The following is an 18,784-nucleotide window of genomic DNA, read 5'->3' as shown; positions in this document are numbered from 1 at the left end:
TCTCCCAGACGCCGCTGTCTGTGTTGCCCAGACAACAACGAGGAAACCCGCAAGAATTCATTCTTCAAACTTCCCCCTCTTTCTCCGTCTCTCTCTACCTCCTGAACCTTCTTTATAAATGTGTCATGTGGAGGAATGTGTTAATTTTATCATAAAAGAGGAAACGGGTAAAAAAAAAATATGGTAGAAAAAAATTCCCTCAGTTTCTCTGAAAAACAACTGAAACGCTTAGGTATTTAGTTGTTTACTTCTTCTTTACCATAAAGATTGAGAGTGGAGAGTGGCATCAAATTCAAAGAAAAAAAAAGAGAAGGAAATATCAGTGGGGTAGGGCAGCTGCATACAGAGAGAGAGAGAGGGGGGGGGTGTCTGTGGCCAATGGGGCTGCGGGAAAGCAGTTCTGTCTGTGACACAGAGCTGGTTGTCCCCGCCTACTGTGTAAAACAGTCTACGAGTCAGTGACAGCTCAGACAATATGCTGGTGAAGCACACACAAGGAGTAAATCCCCGAGTTGCACTCACCGTGGAGATGATTCACTGAAGACGGACGGATCTCTGTGTGGAAACTAAACACAACTGCCCAGGAAACATGGTGAGTACTGCAGCTGCTTCTTCAGCCAGGGCTTTAAATCTATCACCAAAATGATTGTTTTCATTGTAGAATCCCACTGTAGAATGATTTATAAGTATCACACCATCATCACCATTTTAATTTAATTTGATTAGTTTATGCAGTGTTTGTTTGTATCTGCTACTGTTGCTCATCCAGAGGAATTTCCCTGCTAGACCACCTGCTTGGATTTCACTTTAACTTGCAGTGTCAGCTCCCACCTATTTCTACACACAGCCCCACTGACCTGCTCTACAGTAGGCTGTAACCCGAGAGGGCTGATCCTGACACAGAGCTGAGACTCAGAACTTTATGAGCCTCATTAACGCTCAAGCCTTTAGAAGTGCGATTATCAGCTCACGTCTGCTCACAAAAAACACATAATTAGGCTTCTGAGAGGTCCATTTCTTAAATGTTGCACTATAAATGTGATATTCAGATTTTTTTTTTCTCACTTATCACATTTACTATGTCTCATTCACACATCTTAAATAGATTTTAACAGCTGACAAACTTCCTGCAGTTTTTCTAAATCTTGTGCACATGTGCTGCTTTTGCGTGTGTGTAGCCTATGTTTTATTCACATTTTATGCTGAGGGAACCTTTTGTGATGGTTCTCGCAGCCGCCTGTTGAGACCCCACATTGTCTCTCCAGCTTGATGCCTCTGTAACCTGAGCTTACTATCTGTGCTGCGGCATGTTACAGTATTGTATCCTATCCAGCGTAATAGTTTGATCACTCGTCATCACTTGCTGCACTTAAATCTGTTTGCAGTTTGACCCAGAAATGCTCAGTGGGATGTGTTGTGTTGCATCATTTCATCTCCATAAGTCAGTGTTTGTTATCAGACCCCCAGAGTAACTGAATAAGAGGCACTGCAGCCAGCAGCAGATGGGAAAAACATTAAAGTTAGAGCGTGTCTTTTGTTACCTTTGTCTGGTTATCTCTCTCACACTGGATCTAGCCAATATTTAGTTTCTGGGTCATTGTGTGGAAAATGTTTCAAAAAGCATTGACATGAATAATGTGAGAGCAAAGCGTATTCTTCCCAGGAACTTTTTTGTAGAGCAAGAGGATATGTATCACCCTGACATTTTCTCATGCAACTGAGCTCATCTTCAGCTTCTTAAAAAAAAAAAAAGACTGGTTTGTTTGATGACTAACTGTCTGTTTAAGCAATCTCACTTCTGTTCTATACAAGGCACTTTGTATTGGAATCTATTTCTTGTTTAGTTCATGGCTATTTTGAGATGCCTCGTGTGCTGTTGTGTCAGTTTTTTATCATCCGGGACCAGGAGTCAGTAGACAGTCATGAGGACTCACAGCAGGAGGCCGGCGTGCGGCAAAGTGGCAGCACATCTTACACGAGGGAGCTGAGATCATTTAGTTTTCACCGTTTTGCTCAAGTGTTGAGGATTATTAATCTGCTTTAGGAGTGAGAGGTCCTGATTGTTCATTATATCAGCTAACATCTTTGATTACAATAAACTGGCTTTTACTGCCACTGTAAAATCAGTTAAAACAAGGAATGCTACTTTTCATTGGTGCAACAAGCTGAAAAGCAGATGTGAGATTATTATCAGGCTGCATTTTAAAGCTGCTGACAATGTAAATACAACTACATACAGAGACCTGAGCAAGCCAGAGTTGCCGCAGAAACATATATCATGATGTCAAGCGGATGGAAGATGTTTGGCACTTTTGTTAACTTCCCTTCACTTGCATCGCAAATGGTCAACAATAAAGTTTTATCAGCTTTGGTTTGAAGAACATCTTTGTCAATTGAGGTAATGACCAGACAAAGGAATTATGATTTTAAGGCAAATACATCAAAAAGTATGAGGAAAAATGATTTTGAGTCCATGTATGAAGTTTGGTTTTCATACATGAAAATGTTGCTGAGATACCTGTCTCAATTGTCTGTGATGAAAATGAAAAATCCATGTGTCACATTTTTGGGGGGGCTTAGACTCAAGATCATCCGTGCAACTTTTAATGAAGAGTGAACAAAGAAAAAAAAAACATTTCCGTCTCAAATGAAATCATCAAGATTCACCATCCGGTCCGAGGTGCTGCTACTCTAGACTCCCATGGTAGACGAAGAAGACCGTCATACATGTGAAACCTGCCACCCATGGGCCACATGGCCACAAAAGCCACATAGAATTATCACCTAACACCATCAGTTTCCCTTGGCTCTGAGAAACATTTTAATGTCTCTCAGCTCATTTGGTTTTTACAACCCACAACTCAGATGTTGTTCAGTCTCACCACTCTTCATCAGCATTGTTTCCAGCAGCAGCAATGGTAAACCCACCGGCTGCAACAGCAGAGAGACCGCATGGTGAAGCATTTAGTGGCTGTTTTAGTAAGAAAGTAAGGTGAAGCGTTAATAACATGCAAATGTTGCTTTTCACAGCTTGTTGTTTTCAGCCCATAAACTTCAGTAAATACCTATACTGCTATGAAGAGGGTGTCTGGTAGATTATGGCTGAGCAGCGGCATTTTTGCTAACCATCTGGTCAGGAATTCACTGGATGCACAGGTGTTAACAGGTTAGTATTATAGATGCACTTCTCCCTGAAGAAATATACAGAGACCAGTTGAAAGTCATATCACATAACCTGAGTGTGGCAAGGAAATGAAAATATAAACATTATTTTGCTTACTTTCACTACCTGACAGGCAAAGTGTTTTGTAAACATGTAGCCTACTTTATATTTCTGCTGTAGAGTTGGACATTTTTTTTCATGAGAGTCTATGAGGACTGGTTCACTGAATCACTATTGAACTGCAGTTTTTGGAACAGTGTGAAGCAACTCGCAAGATAACTGGAGCCATATGTTTTTGTACGTCTGTGTCCTTTTGCCTCATGTCATAGCATGAACAAGTAAAACAGAGAGCTACGAAAAAGTAAAAAAAAAAAAAATCGACATCACCGTTCATTCATTTGATTCCCTTTAATATGAAATATAGCGGAGAAGGAGTAAAAAAAGAAGAGAAGTCGATGCTACATCTGCTCACATAGTAATGTCTGATGTTAAATCCCTTTTAAGACACAAACCACCACTCAACCATCAATCATACTCTTCAACAGCTACAAGGAAAGCAATAATGTAAATACTAAGTGCATAAACACCCTGACAAAAGGCAGAAGATGAAACTGAGGAAGTGCGAGTATAAATAAAACTGTGAGCAGTGAGATAAGTTCCTGCCACGGAGCAGAGAGGCTGCAGCCTGTTATCTGCTGCCGCTCACACTGTCCGTCATTCCCAACACTGTCCCCTAGATAAGTGAGACAGGTCATTTTGAGCTCATTTTGCCGATTCTTTTTGTTATTGCATACAGTAAATCTGTAGTTTGTTAATGACGGGCAGACACAATCATACTGGACATTCAAATGATGAAGAATCTGTCATTTGTTTCACTCAAATAGTTGCAGCACAAATCTTTGTAATAAGACTCATATAGAAAAGTGTCTAATCAGTGCATCCTGTTGCTCATGAATTGAACTTAATAGTGAAATTTTATGATTCACATAAGCAAGTATACCTTAGACTTAGTCTGTTAAACAATCAAACTAAACTGTTCAACTTTCTCCTAAAACTCTTCCTATCCTTCTTCGCCTTCACCACATCTCATATCCCCCACATATGTTCACTTCCTTTTCTTTGTAGTCAGACTTATTTTTAAGAAATGCCTGCTCAACAATTTAAAAACAAGGCTGCCACTCGTCAAGAGTTAAGAAAACCCTGAACTGAACCCAAACAATTTATTGGAAAGTGTTCCACTTCACCACTTAATATAGAAATACAAATTTGTTTAAGTTAGTGTTTTATTTGGATCTCATAATGCCGTGAGATTAGCTGTCTGTGTGGAACGTTGACTAAAAGCTTCTTGGAAGTTTTTCGTCAGTTGTGTTTGTGCTTGAGAGTCTGACATAGTTCTCACCAGTTCCAATACAGGAAATACCAGGGCAGCTGTAACGAGTTAATGTCACTGCCACAGAGCCTGAATTAGTTTCTGCAGCCTCTTCTTGAATTTGTTTGGGTTGGAGAGTGGGTTGACAAAGGTGATTTTCCATGGAACACATCTGAGGGTCATTTGAGGAGATAAAAACTGATCAGCCGGGAACAAATTCCAAACATATTGAAAGATAATTTAGTGGAATACCAAAATGTGCCTTTTAGTGTTTTTCCCTCTGTTTGTCTGTCTGTCTGTCTGTCTGTCCCCGTCTCCCCTCTTTGCCCTCCCCTACCCCCCACCCCCCACCTCCCTGCCCCCGTCTTTGTATCTACGATACTGTGGGAAAGTCTAATGTGTCATATTTACAGGCTGACTTCCTGTGTCCCATTTCAAGAAAAGACATTATCTCAACAACATGATGCTCTTCCTCATCCTGAATATTCTCCTCCTGCCACTCTGTCTGGGGGGGAAATGAACATTATTTTCAAATTTTATAGCCAATGTGTGGCAGATTTGTTCACCGCCACCATGGGTGTTGTCCTGGCTCTGGCATTTGTCTGAATGTTTAATGGATGAGGTGCTGACCTGACCCTGGGGGCCGTGCCCTGACTGTCAAGGGGCAAAAGGTCAGAGTGAACCAAGAGGGTGTTACTCCCACAGTGGGAACTGTTTCCTGCACTGGTTCCTGTTCCAGTACCTCTATGGGAATGGATGCTCTTATTATGTTGACTCACTAATGTGTCTCTACGGATCATCTCTTACTGCATCGGGAGAAGATACAAATAGCCAACAACATCATTCTTTTATAAATGGGTATTTCTGTGCAGTTATTAAACACCTGATGAATGCATGCTAATGGTTGTGTAATTGCCTATAAGTAAATTAATTATACAGTATACAAACGAACACCAGCAGTGATCAGTTTCGATATAAATGCACTCACCTGGAAACTTTGAACTCCCTACTGATTAGCATTATCAGCTAACGGTCTAATAGAAGTGTTGCAAATTCAACCTCATTCCTTTATTCACCAAAAGCCGTGTTCATGTCGCTTTCTGTGAGTCACTGTAGCCTCCTCTGATGAAGTAACACTGCCCACAGGATGCAGTATAACCTCTTATCTTACAAGTGAACTGTTACTGGTGAACTGGCTGGTACAGCATGACTAGTAGTAGCCTAAGTCACAAACAGCTGTTTATGATAATACTGGCTATAGCAAAAACCTACCACAAGTAGAAATAAATAAAAGAATATGATGGCTAATGTTGGCAAACCTTAGGTATATATTGCTGAATAACAGTCATTATTGAGTTAGTGCACTGACTTCATTACTCTTCTTAACTTGTGCTACTTTTACAGTCAATCAGCATTGTATGCAAGGTGCAAGTGTTTCTTTTTTCAGTGGCTGTGAGAGCCCAAAGCATGGCAACTTCACACATGCAGATAAAAAGAGAATTTTGATGAATACAACACATGCACTGAGAAATATCTCAACACAGACATATAAATAAATGTGCTGCACATTCAGCTCGACCCCCACCCTCAGATAAGTGATGGAGCTGCTGCAACGCACTTGTTATTCAATGCTTTTATCTTCCACAGTCGCATTTGGATATTGAACAACAAAGTTCCAGCCAGACGTTCCACCAAATGTGTTGTCGCATCGATCATGTGTAGAGTGTCGGGCTCTCTGGGCCGCTGTTTCCTTTTCATTCTAGACAAAATCATCAACAACAATAATAACCCAATCTGAATCAAGCCTTCCAAGAGGTACGGATGGTTTTCATTAACATTTTTCCTGAAATGTGTGTAATGAAAACTATAAATTCCAAGGAGCTCGTTTTTTTTGACTTGGCGTGGCTTAATGCCTGAACAGAAGCTCCCAGTTTTAAAAGCATTTCTTGCGTCGCGTCTGGCAGACTGATGTTAATTTGTGAACAGGATGGAGCAGGGAGACGGGAGAGGTGAAGGAAAAGGCAGAGGCAGCTGTGCAGTTAAAGTGCTGAAGGCCAGCTGTCAGAGGAGCTGATCAACACAAGCAGGCGTGTGCAGGAATCCAAAAGAGTCACAGCTGAATCTGACTGTGTTACTTTACTTAGTGGAACAACAGAGACACGGAATCAGGGACACGAGTAAATAGGGCACAAGGTGAGGCAGAGAAATCTCCCCATTACTCGCAACCTGATGTCTGATAGTTTCATGGTTTCAACTGCGGTTTAAGCTGACGTTTTACGTAAAACATTGTCAAATATAAGTCCAACCACTAACCAGGTCAGACTAAAGGCTGTGGTTTAAATGGCATGTGTAGCAATTACAAGCATGGAAAGTTTCATCACTAGTCCATGAACAGGATGAGTCAGTTGCTCATGTCATGTTAGGACAGTGTAGTGATGGTTCTGAGGAGAAAGCACAACAACAACAACATAAATCTGGGTGGTGTGTGTCCACAGACGACTGTCATCTGACCCAACATATTTTTGCCTGCATGTCTGTAGCATGACCCAGAGGATTAGGCAGGGAGTTTGCTGAGGCTTGGTGTGTGTGTGCATGTGTATGTGTGTATGTGTCGGGGTGTGTTGGGGGGGGGATAAGGTCTGCTGCAGTGAGTGTGCTCCACAGCCCTGCATCCCAACAGGTGCTGACCATGTTGGGCTCTGATGGTGAATAGGCTCTTTGTTATTGAATATTCACCCTCAGGGAGAAAGCAGAGCCAGTGGACCCCCCCCCCCCCACCACCCCATACAGGCTTATCAGCTGTGGGTTGTGTGGGTGTGTGAGGGAGTTTGTGGTGTGTTTGTTTGTCATGACTCAACCCCTCTGCCTGTGTGAAGTGCCATCACTTATATAGTTCTTCTTTGCGTTAACTGTCTTTGCGTTAAAGTGCAATAGTTGTTTAAAACGTGTGACATAGCTACAGTATGTGCTCACCTTTGCATCAACGCGTGATTACGGCATTTACATTGATATGTTGCTACATCTCTTACAGATTTTCAAATAAGAGCGTTAGAAAGGTCAAACTGATGTTGGGTAATAAGGTCTAGCCTCCGTGATGTCACCCAAAGTTTTGTGAAAAGTGGTTTCGAAGCTCAGACATCTTGCCAGTATCTGACTGACCAAATATGGCCATCGAGGAGAATCCGAAACTTCAGTGGTTTGTAGCAGCAAGTATACGCTGATCCACCATAAGCAGCTATGCCCTCAATTATACATAACTTAAAGCCATAATAAACTGTAATTGGTGAGTTATATAATTGATATTTGATTATACAATTGATGCAGCTGCCACAGATGATCTCTTGACTAAGCCTCTCAAAATTATTTTTTTATATTCCAAAGTACTCTTCCATCACAATCAAAAACACACCAACGATCAAATTTTTTTATCAATTCAAATGTTTACATAATATTTCACTTATCAAGGTGTCCCCATATTTTTCAGTTGACTGTTGGGTTGCATTCATGATGGATTTGGTGCATTTGTCACTTTTCTTTATATATTGTTCTCAGGCACTTTGTGTTACAATGTATGAAAAGTGCCATATAAATAAAGTTGATTTTATTTTATTTTATTTTATTTTATTTGATTGTTCTCGCAGAAATTAAAAAATAAATAAAATAAAAGTTGACAAGTGTCCTGCCTGCAGCTACAAAGTAAGCCAAACCACAATTTGTAGACTGTCATTTAAGCTCTGGTACTGGTTTGATGCCGTGTTTCACAGCTTGTTTCTCATAATAGCAGCCTGCACGAGAGCCACCACAGCAAGGAGGCTGATGAGCAAAGGGAATTTTCACATTCAGTGTTTGTGGTCATTATGTTGCCCAGTGTGATTATAGATTTGTCACACATGCAAACAGCAGAGCAAGGCAGAGGGTTTACTGTATGTAGATATAATTATTATTCAAAATACATAGTGCAAAAAGGTTTCATCTGCGCAAAGCAAATTTGGAGTGATGAGATGCACATTAGCCTGCAAGAGGAAGTTTTGAAGAAACTTGTTTTTCCATTTATTTCTGAATAGGAAGCTCAAATAGGAAGTGAAAATGGAGAGAAAATAAATTTTTTCACCCGAAACAAAAAAAAAGTCCCACTTTTTTTTTTTTTTTGCTCCATAATCATTTGAATAATGGGGGGAACTGACTTTGCAACAGCTGGTTGTGCTAATCATGAATCATTTCGTTCAATTTTTCCTTCTGAATTTGCTGCTGACTTGGACATGCAACTTGCAACAACATTTTACAAGAGGAAATGTTGTCATGAAGCTGACGGCAGCAAAAAAAAAAAAAAAGCGTCCTGTACAGAAATGCAGTTCAGCATCTGCAGAAAAGACTGCATCACATATCAAAACAAGTTTCAAGTGAAAAACAACCATGTATGTAATGTTCAGCAAATTACTGTATAAAAACTGACCATGTGAATGTCTTATCGGGTGATTCTTACCTACTTGCAGGTTGTATATTTTCCTCCCTAATCTTTATCTCCATTTTCTCTACTCTTTGTTTCAGAGCATACTTGCCAAAGCTTTGTATGACAACACTGCAGAGTGTGCAGATGAACTGGCCTTCAGAAAGGGGGACATTGTCATAGTGCTGGATCAACACGTGGCCGGCACCAGCGGATGGTGGATGTGTTCTCTGTACGGACGGCATGGCCTGGCTCCTGCAAATCGACTCCAGCTCTTGCCACAAACTGGAACCACTGCGGGCTTCTCACACCATGTCATGGAAAAACCCAAATTAACTGATTCAAAAACTGATGACAGCATGCAAAATATCTACCAGATCCCCAGTGTGCCTCGACCGTCCAGCAGTCCAGCTTATGAATGCATGGACAAGATGTACAATGTCCCGTCCACTCCTTTATCAACATCAAAAAATCTGTCAGCACTTAAATACGGCACAGAAGGACCTGAGGGAGACAAGGTAAAACATTATTTTTTCTACAAACATGAATCTGTGTTTATGTGGAAAAGAGAAAGAAAATGTAAATTAATATGTAGCTATTGGTGTATTGCTCTAAGGTCAAAGGTGGTTCTCTTCTTTGGAAGTGTTAACTCTAATGATTAGAGAGGTAGACTGTTGCAGAAATGCAATGCTGTGAACCCCCTGCTGGCAAAAGAGCTTACAGATGGGGACCAGGGGCCTCTCCATGGGGACAGGCATGCAGCACCAGGGTCTTTATGGGCCTGTAAAAGACAAACAGACACAGACTTCAGACACTTTTAACTGCAAACAGCAGCCCATGCCACCAAAGACCCCAGAGAGACAGAAGTGTCTGTATGGGTGCGTATGCAGCTGAAAGTGGGGAGAAATACACCCATATGTTCACCATTTCCTCTCCTGCTCCAGGGGAGTCCTGTTCCCCTCTGCAGTAGCCACCTAATATTCTATGAACAGCATGGGCTCTATTATAGAGCAGCGTTAATTGGCAAAGTGCATGCATAATGGGGTTCTCGGGCACTCTCAACAGGCTTCAGAGCAAACACTGTCCCCATTAATGCACTGATGCAGAGGTCAGTGAGGTAGATGCTGCTTTGATCACAGTGTTGCCAGTCAATCCCAATATTACCGTCTGCCTGTTTTGTCTACAGCCTGCACTCTGCAACCTTGTGTCCAGTCCAAAAGGGGAGGTTTACGATGTCCCAGTCCAAGCAAGACGAACCTCTCTCTTCTCTGTGAGCATCTGAAAATATACACAACAACAAATGGATCAAAAGTGAAATCAATTGGTATTTTGTCTGATATGGTCATTTATAATGTATAATATAATTTTTGTTTTTTGTTTTTTTAACTTCCAGGCAACTTCAACAACTGCAAGACATATGTCTCGAAAGCATTCGCTGATTACAGTTTCTGAGTTTGAGAAGAAATATGACGGTTTTAGGTGCAGCAGCCCCGGGGACTCTTATGTAAGTTTCACACATTTAGAGGGTTTAATGAAACATGATGTGCTCACATTGAAGTGCATATTCTTCTGTATTTTTTATTTATTCTAATGGGTCTATATTCTTTAAACATGTCCATGACTATGTAGTGAAAGCAGCGCATTAGCAGAACAGCAGCAGCTTCCATCTGTCTGGATGTGTTCAGGCACAGTGTTGAATGTAGGTCACCTGTGCTTCGTAGCCCAAGTCATAATCGCCGAAGTTGCATGCTTTAAACTGGAGAAAATAGACCTGAAGTGTCAAAAGACTGCAGGTTGCATTTATGAAGGCATAACCTGAGTAAGTCCATAACCATAACTCAGTTTAATGAAAGTGTGTCTGTCCATCAGATATGTAGGCGACAGATGACTGAAAAACCTGTTCTGTTGACTTGTGTAATTCACAGTGTTGCTTGTACTGTAAATAAACATGGACATAGCCTCCCTGGCGTCACCCATAGCTTTCTGAAGAGCCGTTTTGTCAGAGTGAGCTCTCTCCAAACTCCCAGTTAATCCAGAAATGAGGGAAGAGGTGGGGCACACGTAGAGTCAAGGCTCTGATGTGCGGCAATCTGGTCCCTGCTTTTTATTCTTGATGCACTGACTTAGACAAATGCAAATAACAGTGAACACTTTCAGTCTCTTCTTGAAGGGACTAAGTTGTACACCCAAAAAGTGACAGAAGTAGATGTCTGATTGAAAATTTATCAAAATGCTCTGATCTGACAAGCACCTGGTATGAAGCACACAGTGGCACTTATTTTCCAACTAGCAGAAATACAGTGAAATTCACAGTCTCCTTCTTGTCCATAGGTGTACGCAGTTCCACCACCTTTGCCTCAGGACCCAAATTACGACATCCCCGTTCCCTCCTCCGCAGAAACCCAGCAGAAAATGATGGGTGCATTCAACACCCTTCCAAACCCCCGCAAGCCTGAATGGATCTATGACGTGCCAGTAGGTCCTGAGAGATTAAGTCCACCCCAAGGCTCCTACGACACCATGCCGCACAAAGGTGTTTGCAGGCAGCTCTATGATACTCTTCCAGCACGTGCTTGGCCCACGCAAAGAGGCAGTCCTACTCCGTCAGTTTATGATATACCAAAACCCACTTCACTCGACATGCCAAGTCCACCCAAAGTGTCCCCAATTTATGACAGGCCCCCAACTCATATGCTTACAGAGGAGTCAGTATATGATGTCCCACCTCAAGAAGAACCCACCCCCCGTGCCCTCAGTCATCCCACCAGTGATCATATACCCCTAGAGTGCAGAGGTGAGTCGGGCAAAGTCCATGAACTCAATAGGGTGTGCCTGCAGAAGATGAGGAACCTTCTGGCCTGTACATCTTTTCATGACCTTCCAGGAAGTGGGGAGTCACCAGTGCAAGAAGACAGCGAAAGAGGTAGAATCCAACGTCTCTCTGCAGCAGACAGTCAAAGAATCAGCACGGCCTCCAGCTCCTCCACCAGCTCCTGTGACTCTCTGGCTCTGAGCTCATCTTCTCCAGAGCCTTTGCGAGAGGTTATGCTCAGCCAGGAAGAGGCCTGCCGCAAACTTCTGGAACTGCAGGAGTCCGTTTGCAAGGCCGTGCCACAGCTCATGGAGTTTGTCAGCAGTCACTGGAGGAGCAGAGAACATCTGCAGAAACACCTGAAGGAGATCAGAGAGGCAGCAGAGGCCATTGCGTGTTCCCTGACATGCTTCCTGAATTTTGCCCTGGATGTTAAGGGTAACGCCCGCCGTCTGACCGATGCCAACCTTCAGACGAGGCTCTATAAGCAGCTCTCCATCATAGAGGACTCTGGTGTGATCCTACAACAAACAGTGAGTGCTCTGAACATGGCTGGCTGGCCCCTAAACACACTGTGCCAGGACCCAGGGCAGGTTCAGACACCTGACCAACTGGAACGCTTTGTCATGGTGGCAAGAACCATTCCAGAAGACGTCAAGCGCCTGGTGTCCATCATTGTCGCTAATGGCAAGCTTTTGTTCAGAGCTTCTCAGAAAGATCCACAGCCTGTCAACATCCCAGGTCCACCAGAGACAAAGAAAAGTCCTGAACAAGGAGGGGACGTAGTGGATGATGACAATGACTATGTAGAGCTACAGGTAAACACTTTCTCTACAAGGCATAATGTAATAGGTTACAATGGTAACTTGATGAGTTTTTAATTGGGATAACACAAAATCACATTTAGTAATGTTTTGTTTTTGCTTTTCGTCAGACTAAAAATGACTTTGAAAAGCAGCAGAAGGAACTGCAGAGGGAACCGAAAGTAAATGTAAAACTTGCCTCTAACAAAGCACAGGTGAGTACCTCCAAAAAACATCTTTGCCTCTCAGAAATTCAGACTTTTACATTTCCAGACTCTCCTATTCTATACTTGATGACAGTATCTTGATCCTGCTCTGCTCCATCTCCTCACTACTCAGGATGATAAGAAGCGCCACTCCTCTGAGTCCAACAGTGGCACAGATGAACAGCGAACACCCTCCTTGTCAGAACACTGTCGACTTTACTTTGGCGCCCTCCAGAAGGCTATTGGGGGATTTGTGGACAGTCTTCGGGATGGCCAGCCTCCAGAGAGGTTCATCTCTCAAAGCAAGTTGGTGATTATGGTCGGCCAGAGACTGGTGGACACACTGTGCAGGGAGGCCCAGCGTGGAGGGTCTGGCCAGAGCCTCCTGTGCAAGAGCAACCACCTGTGTGCTCTCCTCAAGCAGCTGGCTGTGGCCACCAAGAAGGCAGCGCTTCACTTCCCAGATAAGCAGGCTCTGAATGAGGCTGAAGAGTTTGCAAAGGAACTGGCCCAAAGAGCACAGCACTTTCGGATATCGCTTGACCTCTGAGAGCACGTATCAGACACATTGTTTTGTTTTTTTTGTACAGCAAATGGCCTTGATCATTCATCAGTCATTAACCCATCTATGTCTCGGGTGATTTATTTCATATTCAACTGCTATGACGCTTTATATATAAGGAGAAGAAAGGCCATTACTTTTAGCTGAATGTTGAATGAATGCAAGTACATTTTGCTATTATGGTCAAGCTAAACAATTTATTGTTAAATAAAAGACTTCTACACAGTGAAGTTCCAAAATGAATTGCACATTTAGGATACTGTATTCAAGACTGTTTTAAAATACAATTTAAATATTAAGTACGAAGTAACTAGTTTTATATAATTGTCAGCAAGTCTATATCGTTTGAATATTGTACGTTATGTTGATGTTTAATGTATTTTATGACTTTATTGTTTAAGAGGTATACTCTGCAGGGTAATAGTTTGGTGCAGTCTACTTTCTGTGGACCTCTGTGTAAATATTCTAAAAAAATGTGTTATGCATTCCCAAACCTTTCTGGACACAAGACCGAGAACGACACCTGTAGGATTTTTATTGTTATTAAAATTAAAAACCAAAAAGTCTGGATGTTTGTTTTTTCTATGTTTACTAATGAATGAAATGAATGAATGAATGAATGAATGTCTTTATTGTCATTGCACAAGTACAACGAAATTGGGTGCAGTCCTTAAAGTGCAAGGTAGGAAAAATATAAAAATAAATAAAACATCTATAATAACTAATAAATAAATAAAATCAATTAAAAACAAATACAGGAAACAACAACACATATTCACATTCTGCATGTTTACATGCTGGCCGTGTTAAGTGCAGCTATACTAACTCGAACCCTAGGCAGGCCCGTAGCCAGCCTTGTGGAGGGGGGGGTTCTTTTTTCCCAAAAAGTGGACTCCCCCCCCCCCCCCCCAAAAAAAAAAAAAAGTAAATAAATAATAATAATATGGCACACACTTCTTTTTTTCCCCATTATAACTTCACTTTGACATCCCATGTTACTCTTCCTCCACTATCCTTTACTGTTGCTCTCATTTACAACAAAATTTTCACCATGTAAATTCCATGTAACACCATGTAAATTCATTTTTGTAACACCATGTAAATTCATTTTTTTATATATAAAAAAAAGGCTTAGCTTTTTCATAACAATAATCATAATAATGTTTAATGTAGTTATGTATCTGTCTCTCTCTCTCTCTCTCTCTCTCTCTCTCTCTCTCTCTCTCTCTCTCATACTCACACACACACACACACACACACACACACACACACACACACATAGGTACCTGCAAACTGGAAATGATGATAAAGTAAACCCCTGTAGGGGGGGTCTGGGGGGATCCTCCCCCCAGAAAGTTTTTATGATTTTAAGAGGTAAATGAAGCATTCTGGTGTACTCTGAGAAGAATATAATGGGAAGACAACATTCGCTTCAGATAAAAAAAAAAAAAAAAAAACACATTTGGTAGGCTACTGACTGAGGTTTCTATCTTTGTAATGGCAAGAATGGCTGGACTGTATGACACTGGTCTAGTGGGGAGCTGTCACTGTGGCTGGTGAGAAAAAACAAAACTTTTTTTTTTTTTTCAATCTTTTGACCTGGACCAGCCTTTCAAGGCCAGTTTCCTCTGCTTCACTATTAGCCTCTTTAAGACCACACCACCACCACCACCACCACCACTTCTGCCCTGTTCTCATCTGTATGATGGCTGTAGCTACTGTCAGATATTAATAAATGAAAGGAGGCTCACATTCCCATTTGGAGGTTGCAGACCGGACGCGTCAGTTCAGTCCGAAAATATGTAGAAATTAATTACGGTAGGTCAGGTCGCGCTCCTACTCGGCTTCTCTCTCTCTCTCTTTTCTTTTGGCCGGGTTCGGACCAACTTAATTCAGGGTCCGGGTTTCAACACCCGCGGGTCAGACCGGGTTCGGCTTTTAACTTTCAGGCCCGTTCAGCTTGATGCCAGGAGCAGGACTTTAGAGCAGCATGTCAGTGCTGCTGACGCACCACCGCACCGCAGGTTGCAGAGCGTCAACTCGCGCGGCGCCTTACTGCGCTGTGATTGGCTAGAACTCACAGGCTTTGGGCTGTTTGCTTCAGCAGCAGTCCAGTAAACACGGGGACACGCATCCCACACCAATCAGAGAGTTATTAGAGAGCCTAAATACACGACAAGCGGCAGCGGTGGGGTGGTGGGGGTGTGTGTGTGTGTGTGTGTGTGTGTGTGGGGGGGGGGGGGGGGGGTTAGAACGAACCCTCCGATCCCCCTTGGCTACGGGCCAGCTAGGTAGGCTAATATAAATTTCATTCTCATTTTAAGCATATCCAGTTTATTAGCATTTGAGAGTCCTACTTCACATACCAACTGTAATCTTTTATCAATCTTTCCACCTCCAATCCTTTTCTTTCTTCCTATTTTTGTCTCTTTTTATGTAGACCTTCTAAATCAATATAAAGATGTTTATCAACACTGCTCTCACTGTTCGTCAATAGCTGCTCTAACACTGTTGTCTAGCTTTTAACCCAAGGCATGCTGCTGCGAGACATATAGGAAGTTTCACATTAAAAGTTCTGACATAAGACATATTGCGTGCAGAGTGATGTATAGGCTAATAGCTGGACGGTCCAAGAGCAGGTAAAAATAAAAGCCTCTGGTTTCCACAAGAGTGCCAGCAAAAATGTTGCTGCCTGTTCTCCATCTTGGATCATCTACAGGTGTTATATGTGCTCTGCTTACGATCTCACGATTTTATAATGTATAATCCAGAATCTCACATATTTAGAAGAGCACAGCTGACTAGAGGCACTCAAATAGAGGTCATCATATGAAGAGCATGCATTAGGCAGCTCTAAAACTGTAAATGTTTGAAAACACACTTATTGCCTGGGTTGCCTACTCAAGAAGCTGATTTCAAGGCTGATTCCACTTGAAATGTGAGGCAGACACTTCCCTCTTCATATTTCTCTTTTCTATGGTATTTGAACAAAATTAGACTTCAAAAGGCCCACGTCGTTGAAAGGGGAAGGTTTTATTGACTGTATTCGAAAATTGTCCCGGCTGTTGAGAGGCCAAACCTCTGCCAAGTTTTATTATCCAGTATGGATCCTCCTGCTGAGAAGAGGCACCACATGGGACAGGATGGGAGCAAAATGCCCTCAATAATCAATCTCCTGTGCTGCTGTTTCACAACTGAGCAGAAACTAATATTATTCAGTAGAGGTGGGATTTTGGACAGCACCGCAGTGACACCAAGGATATGCTCATATTTCCAGATGGTCTTCTGTAGCCACTCTCAGCTGCCTATAGGAACAGGTTTGTAAGTCCAATGGGTGTTTTTCTTTTCATACTGGAATACATCTCCCATGCCCACCTCATAGGATTACATTAGTGTAAGCAGTTGTTTTTTTGTTTGATGTCTTACAACCAGTTTTGACAGAACCCCTAACCCACAAACTGAGAGTGAACAGTTGTGAAAAAATACATTTTGAGCCTCTGCTCTTTTGATTTACACCAGTCTTTTTAACTATTGACTTTCTCAACTCCATAACATTAAATTACTGGAGTTTTATTGCTTACTGCAGTTGAAATGATTTTTTTCCGCTGTGCTGCCTCTAAAGGGAGGTCAGAGGTCATTACAGAACAGGATGTATGAAGTTGGCATCTTGCTTAACCCTCGACGGCCCCACAGTTTCACTTACAGTTAACCTTTTTACCGCTCTACCATGGTATGTTAAAAATAAGGTTTCCACTTTCAGACTGCCAGTATACCATGAAAAGTCATCACATACGAATACATTAGAATCAGAGCGGAAGCCGCATAAAATGACAGCAGAGAGTACAATGAACATTTTTTTAATATGGTTATTCCGGGGCAGCTTTAATTCCACATTTACACTGACTGAGGCAGACTGAAGATGAATCCAAGAGGTGTCTTCAGCCTCTCAGGCAGGGCTGGCCGCTGGCATAAACACTCTATGCGGTTGTTTAGGGCCACAGCCGTTAGGTGGGGGGCCACATGATCAGAAAGAAAGGTACCGGGGTTCATTCAAGTCATTTAAACATCCTGAGGTCTGCACGTGCAGCTATGAGCTTTATATGTAATGTGTGAAATATTCAGCTTCTTTTATCTCACATTTGAGACATTTGGTGAAAATAGAACGGCAGAATGACAACATTTGTGCTCAAAAAGCAATCTTACAAAATTTCATTTTAGACTTGTTTTCTACATTTATCTATAATTACTGTATTCATATCCTATTTCAAGCACCAAAACAGTTCATTCTCATGACTGAAGGTGTGTTTTCACAAGGGATTTGAATTTTTTCAAAAAGCAGACCTCAAATTTCTAGCATTTGGCCTAAATTATTTCTTTATACCGTGTTCTAGGACAAATTGTCCTCAGTGTGCTTACAGCGGAGGTTCTAATATTTAGACATAAAACACTTGAGTATTGTTACATCTGCAAGTATCTTAAAAAGATAAATTTAAGAAAATATGTAAAAGTCGAGAAAATGGCCTCAAACCTCAGAGGGCATAAACACGTCTGTATTCAGTTTTAACCAGTGATTTGGTGTTTGCGCTTAGAGTGCAGGGCCACAAACAAAAATCTTGTTTAGGGGGCCACCAAAGAGAGGTGTAGCGTCTTTGAGAATCTACTACCAAATCCAGTTGACCTAGAATCAGGTTTCTCAGAGAACTATGACGTTTCATCAACTTCAGCTGATATTGTGCACATTGATTATTTTGTATTTGTGTATTTTTGCACACTACCGTAAAAACAAACCATGCTAGTACCCCAGCATATGAATATTGAACAAGGGGTCGTAGTAGCTAAATTTTCAGGTCAGTCAGGTTAATCTGGTAATGTATGAGCTCTAATTTGTCAGGACAAGAAGATGAAGGGATTACTACTGGATCTGTGTCTATAATTCAGTATTAAAGCCAGATGTTCTATACATGTATCTGAAGCAGAGCCATGTAAGTGCATGCCCACAGCAGAGAACAATAACGGAGGACCCACCTGAAGGCTTTTATCATGTCACTTGATACTCAGCAGCACAATCTAAGTGCAGGGCAGTTGCAACAATCAATGGCTCTGCTTGGCACACAGTGGACCCGGGGCTTTCAGGTGCTCACTTTGCTCTGTTAGCAATCAAGCCTTGACTGTGCATTTCTGTGGAGGACACAAAAATCATGTAATTAATAAATCTGGGAGTTGTTCAGTTTTTACTATATGATGTTATACACTAAGAGGATGAACACTCATGTCTGGGCTTGAGATAAATTCCCCAGTTGTAGGTTTCTGTGAGTTTGCTGCATGCATATACACAGTTCCTAATTGTATGCTGTCCTCTAGAGGTATTAAAGTGGCATTACTTCTTTCACATATTTTTTTGTTGCTTATTCAGACTAGAGAA

The 18,784-nt window shown here is 41.8% G+C and overlaps 1 protein-coding gene across 1 annotated transcript; it reads left to right on the top strand.

Moving 5' to 3' along the window:
• The first annotated feature begins 468 nt into the window (after positions 1-468).
• cass4 (Cas scaffold protein family member 4) lies at positions 469-13,925 on the top strand. Its single transcript, XM_085776557.1, has 7 exons — positions 469-592; positions 9,081-9,497; positions 10,166-10,249; positions 10,373-10,483; positions 11,311-12,609; positions 12,726-12,809; positions 12,934-13,925. The coding sequence occupies exons 1-7, from the start codon at positions 590-592 to the stop codon at positions 13,348-13,350; spliced, it is 2,415 nt and encodes an 804-aa protein (XP_085632683.1). The 5' UTR covers positions 469-589; the 3' UTR covers positions 13,351-13,925.
• The last annotated feature ends 4,859 nt before the right edge of the window (positions 13,926-18,784 follow it).

This window comes from Trachurus japonicus, chromosome 5 (assembly GCF_045865225.1).
Source record: "Trachurus japonicus isolate A0001 chromosome 5, Traja_1.0".
NCBI lineage: Eukaryota > Metazoa > Chordata > Actinopteri > Carangiformes > Carangidae > Trachurus > Trachurus japonicus.
The sequence above is the reverse complement of the archived record's forward strand: the minus strand, read 5'-3'. Positions and strand labels throughout refer to the sequence as shown.

Coding starts and splice junctions, on each gene's coding strand:
- cass4 (XM_085776557.1), top strand. Junction 9,498..10,165: donor AAGGACCTGAGGGAGACAAG/GTAAAACATTAT, acceptor TTTTGTCTACAG/CCTGCACTCTGCAACCTTGT. Junction 12,610..12,725: donor ATGACTATGTAGAGCTACAG/GTAAACACTTTC, acceptor GCTTTTCGTCAG/ACTAAAAATGACTTTGAAAA.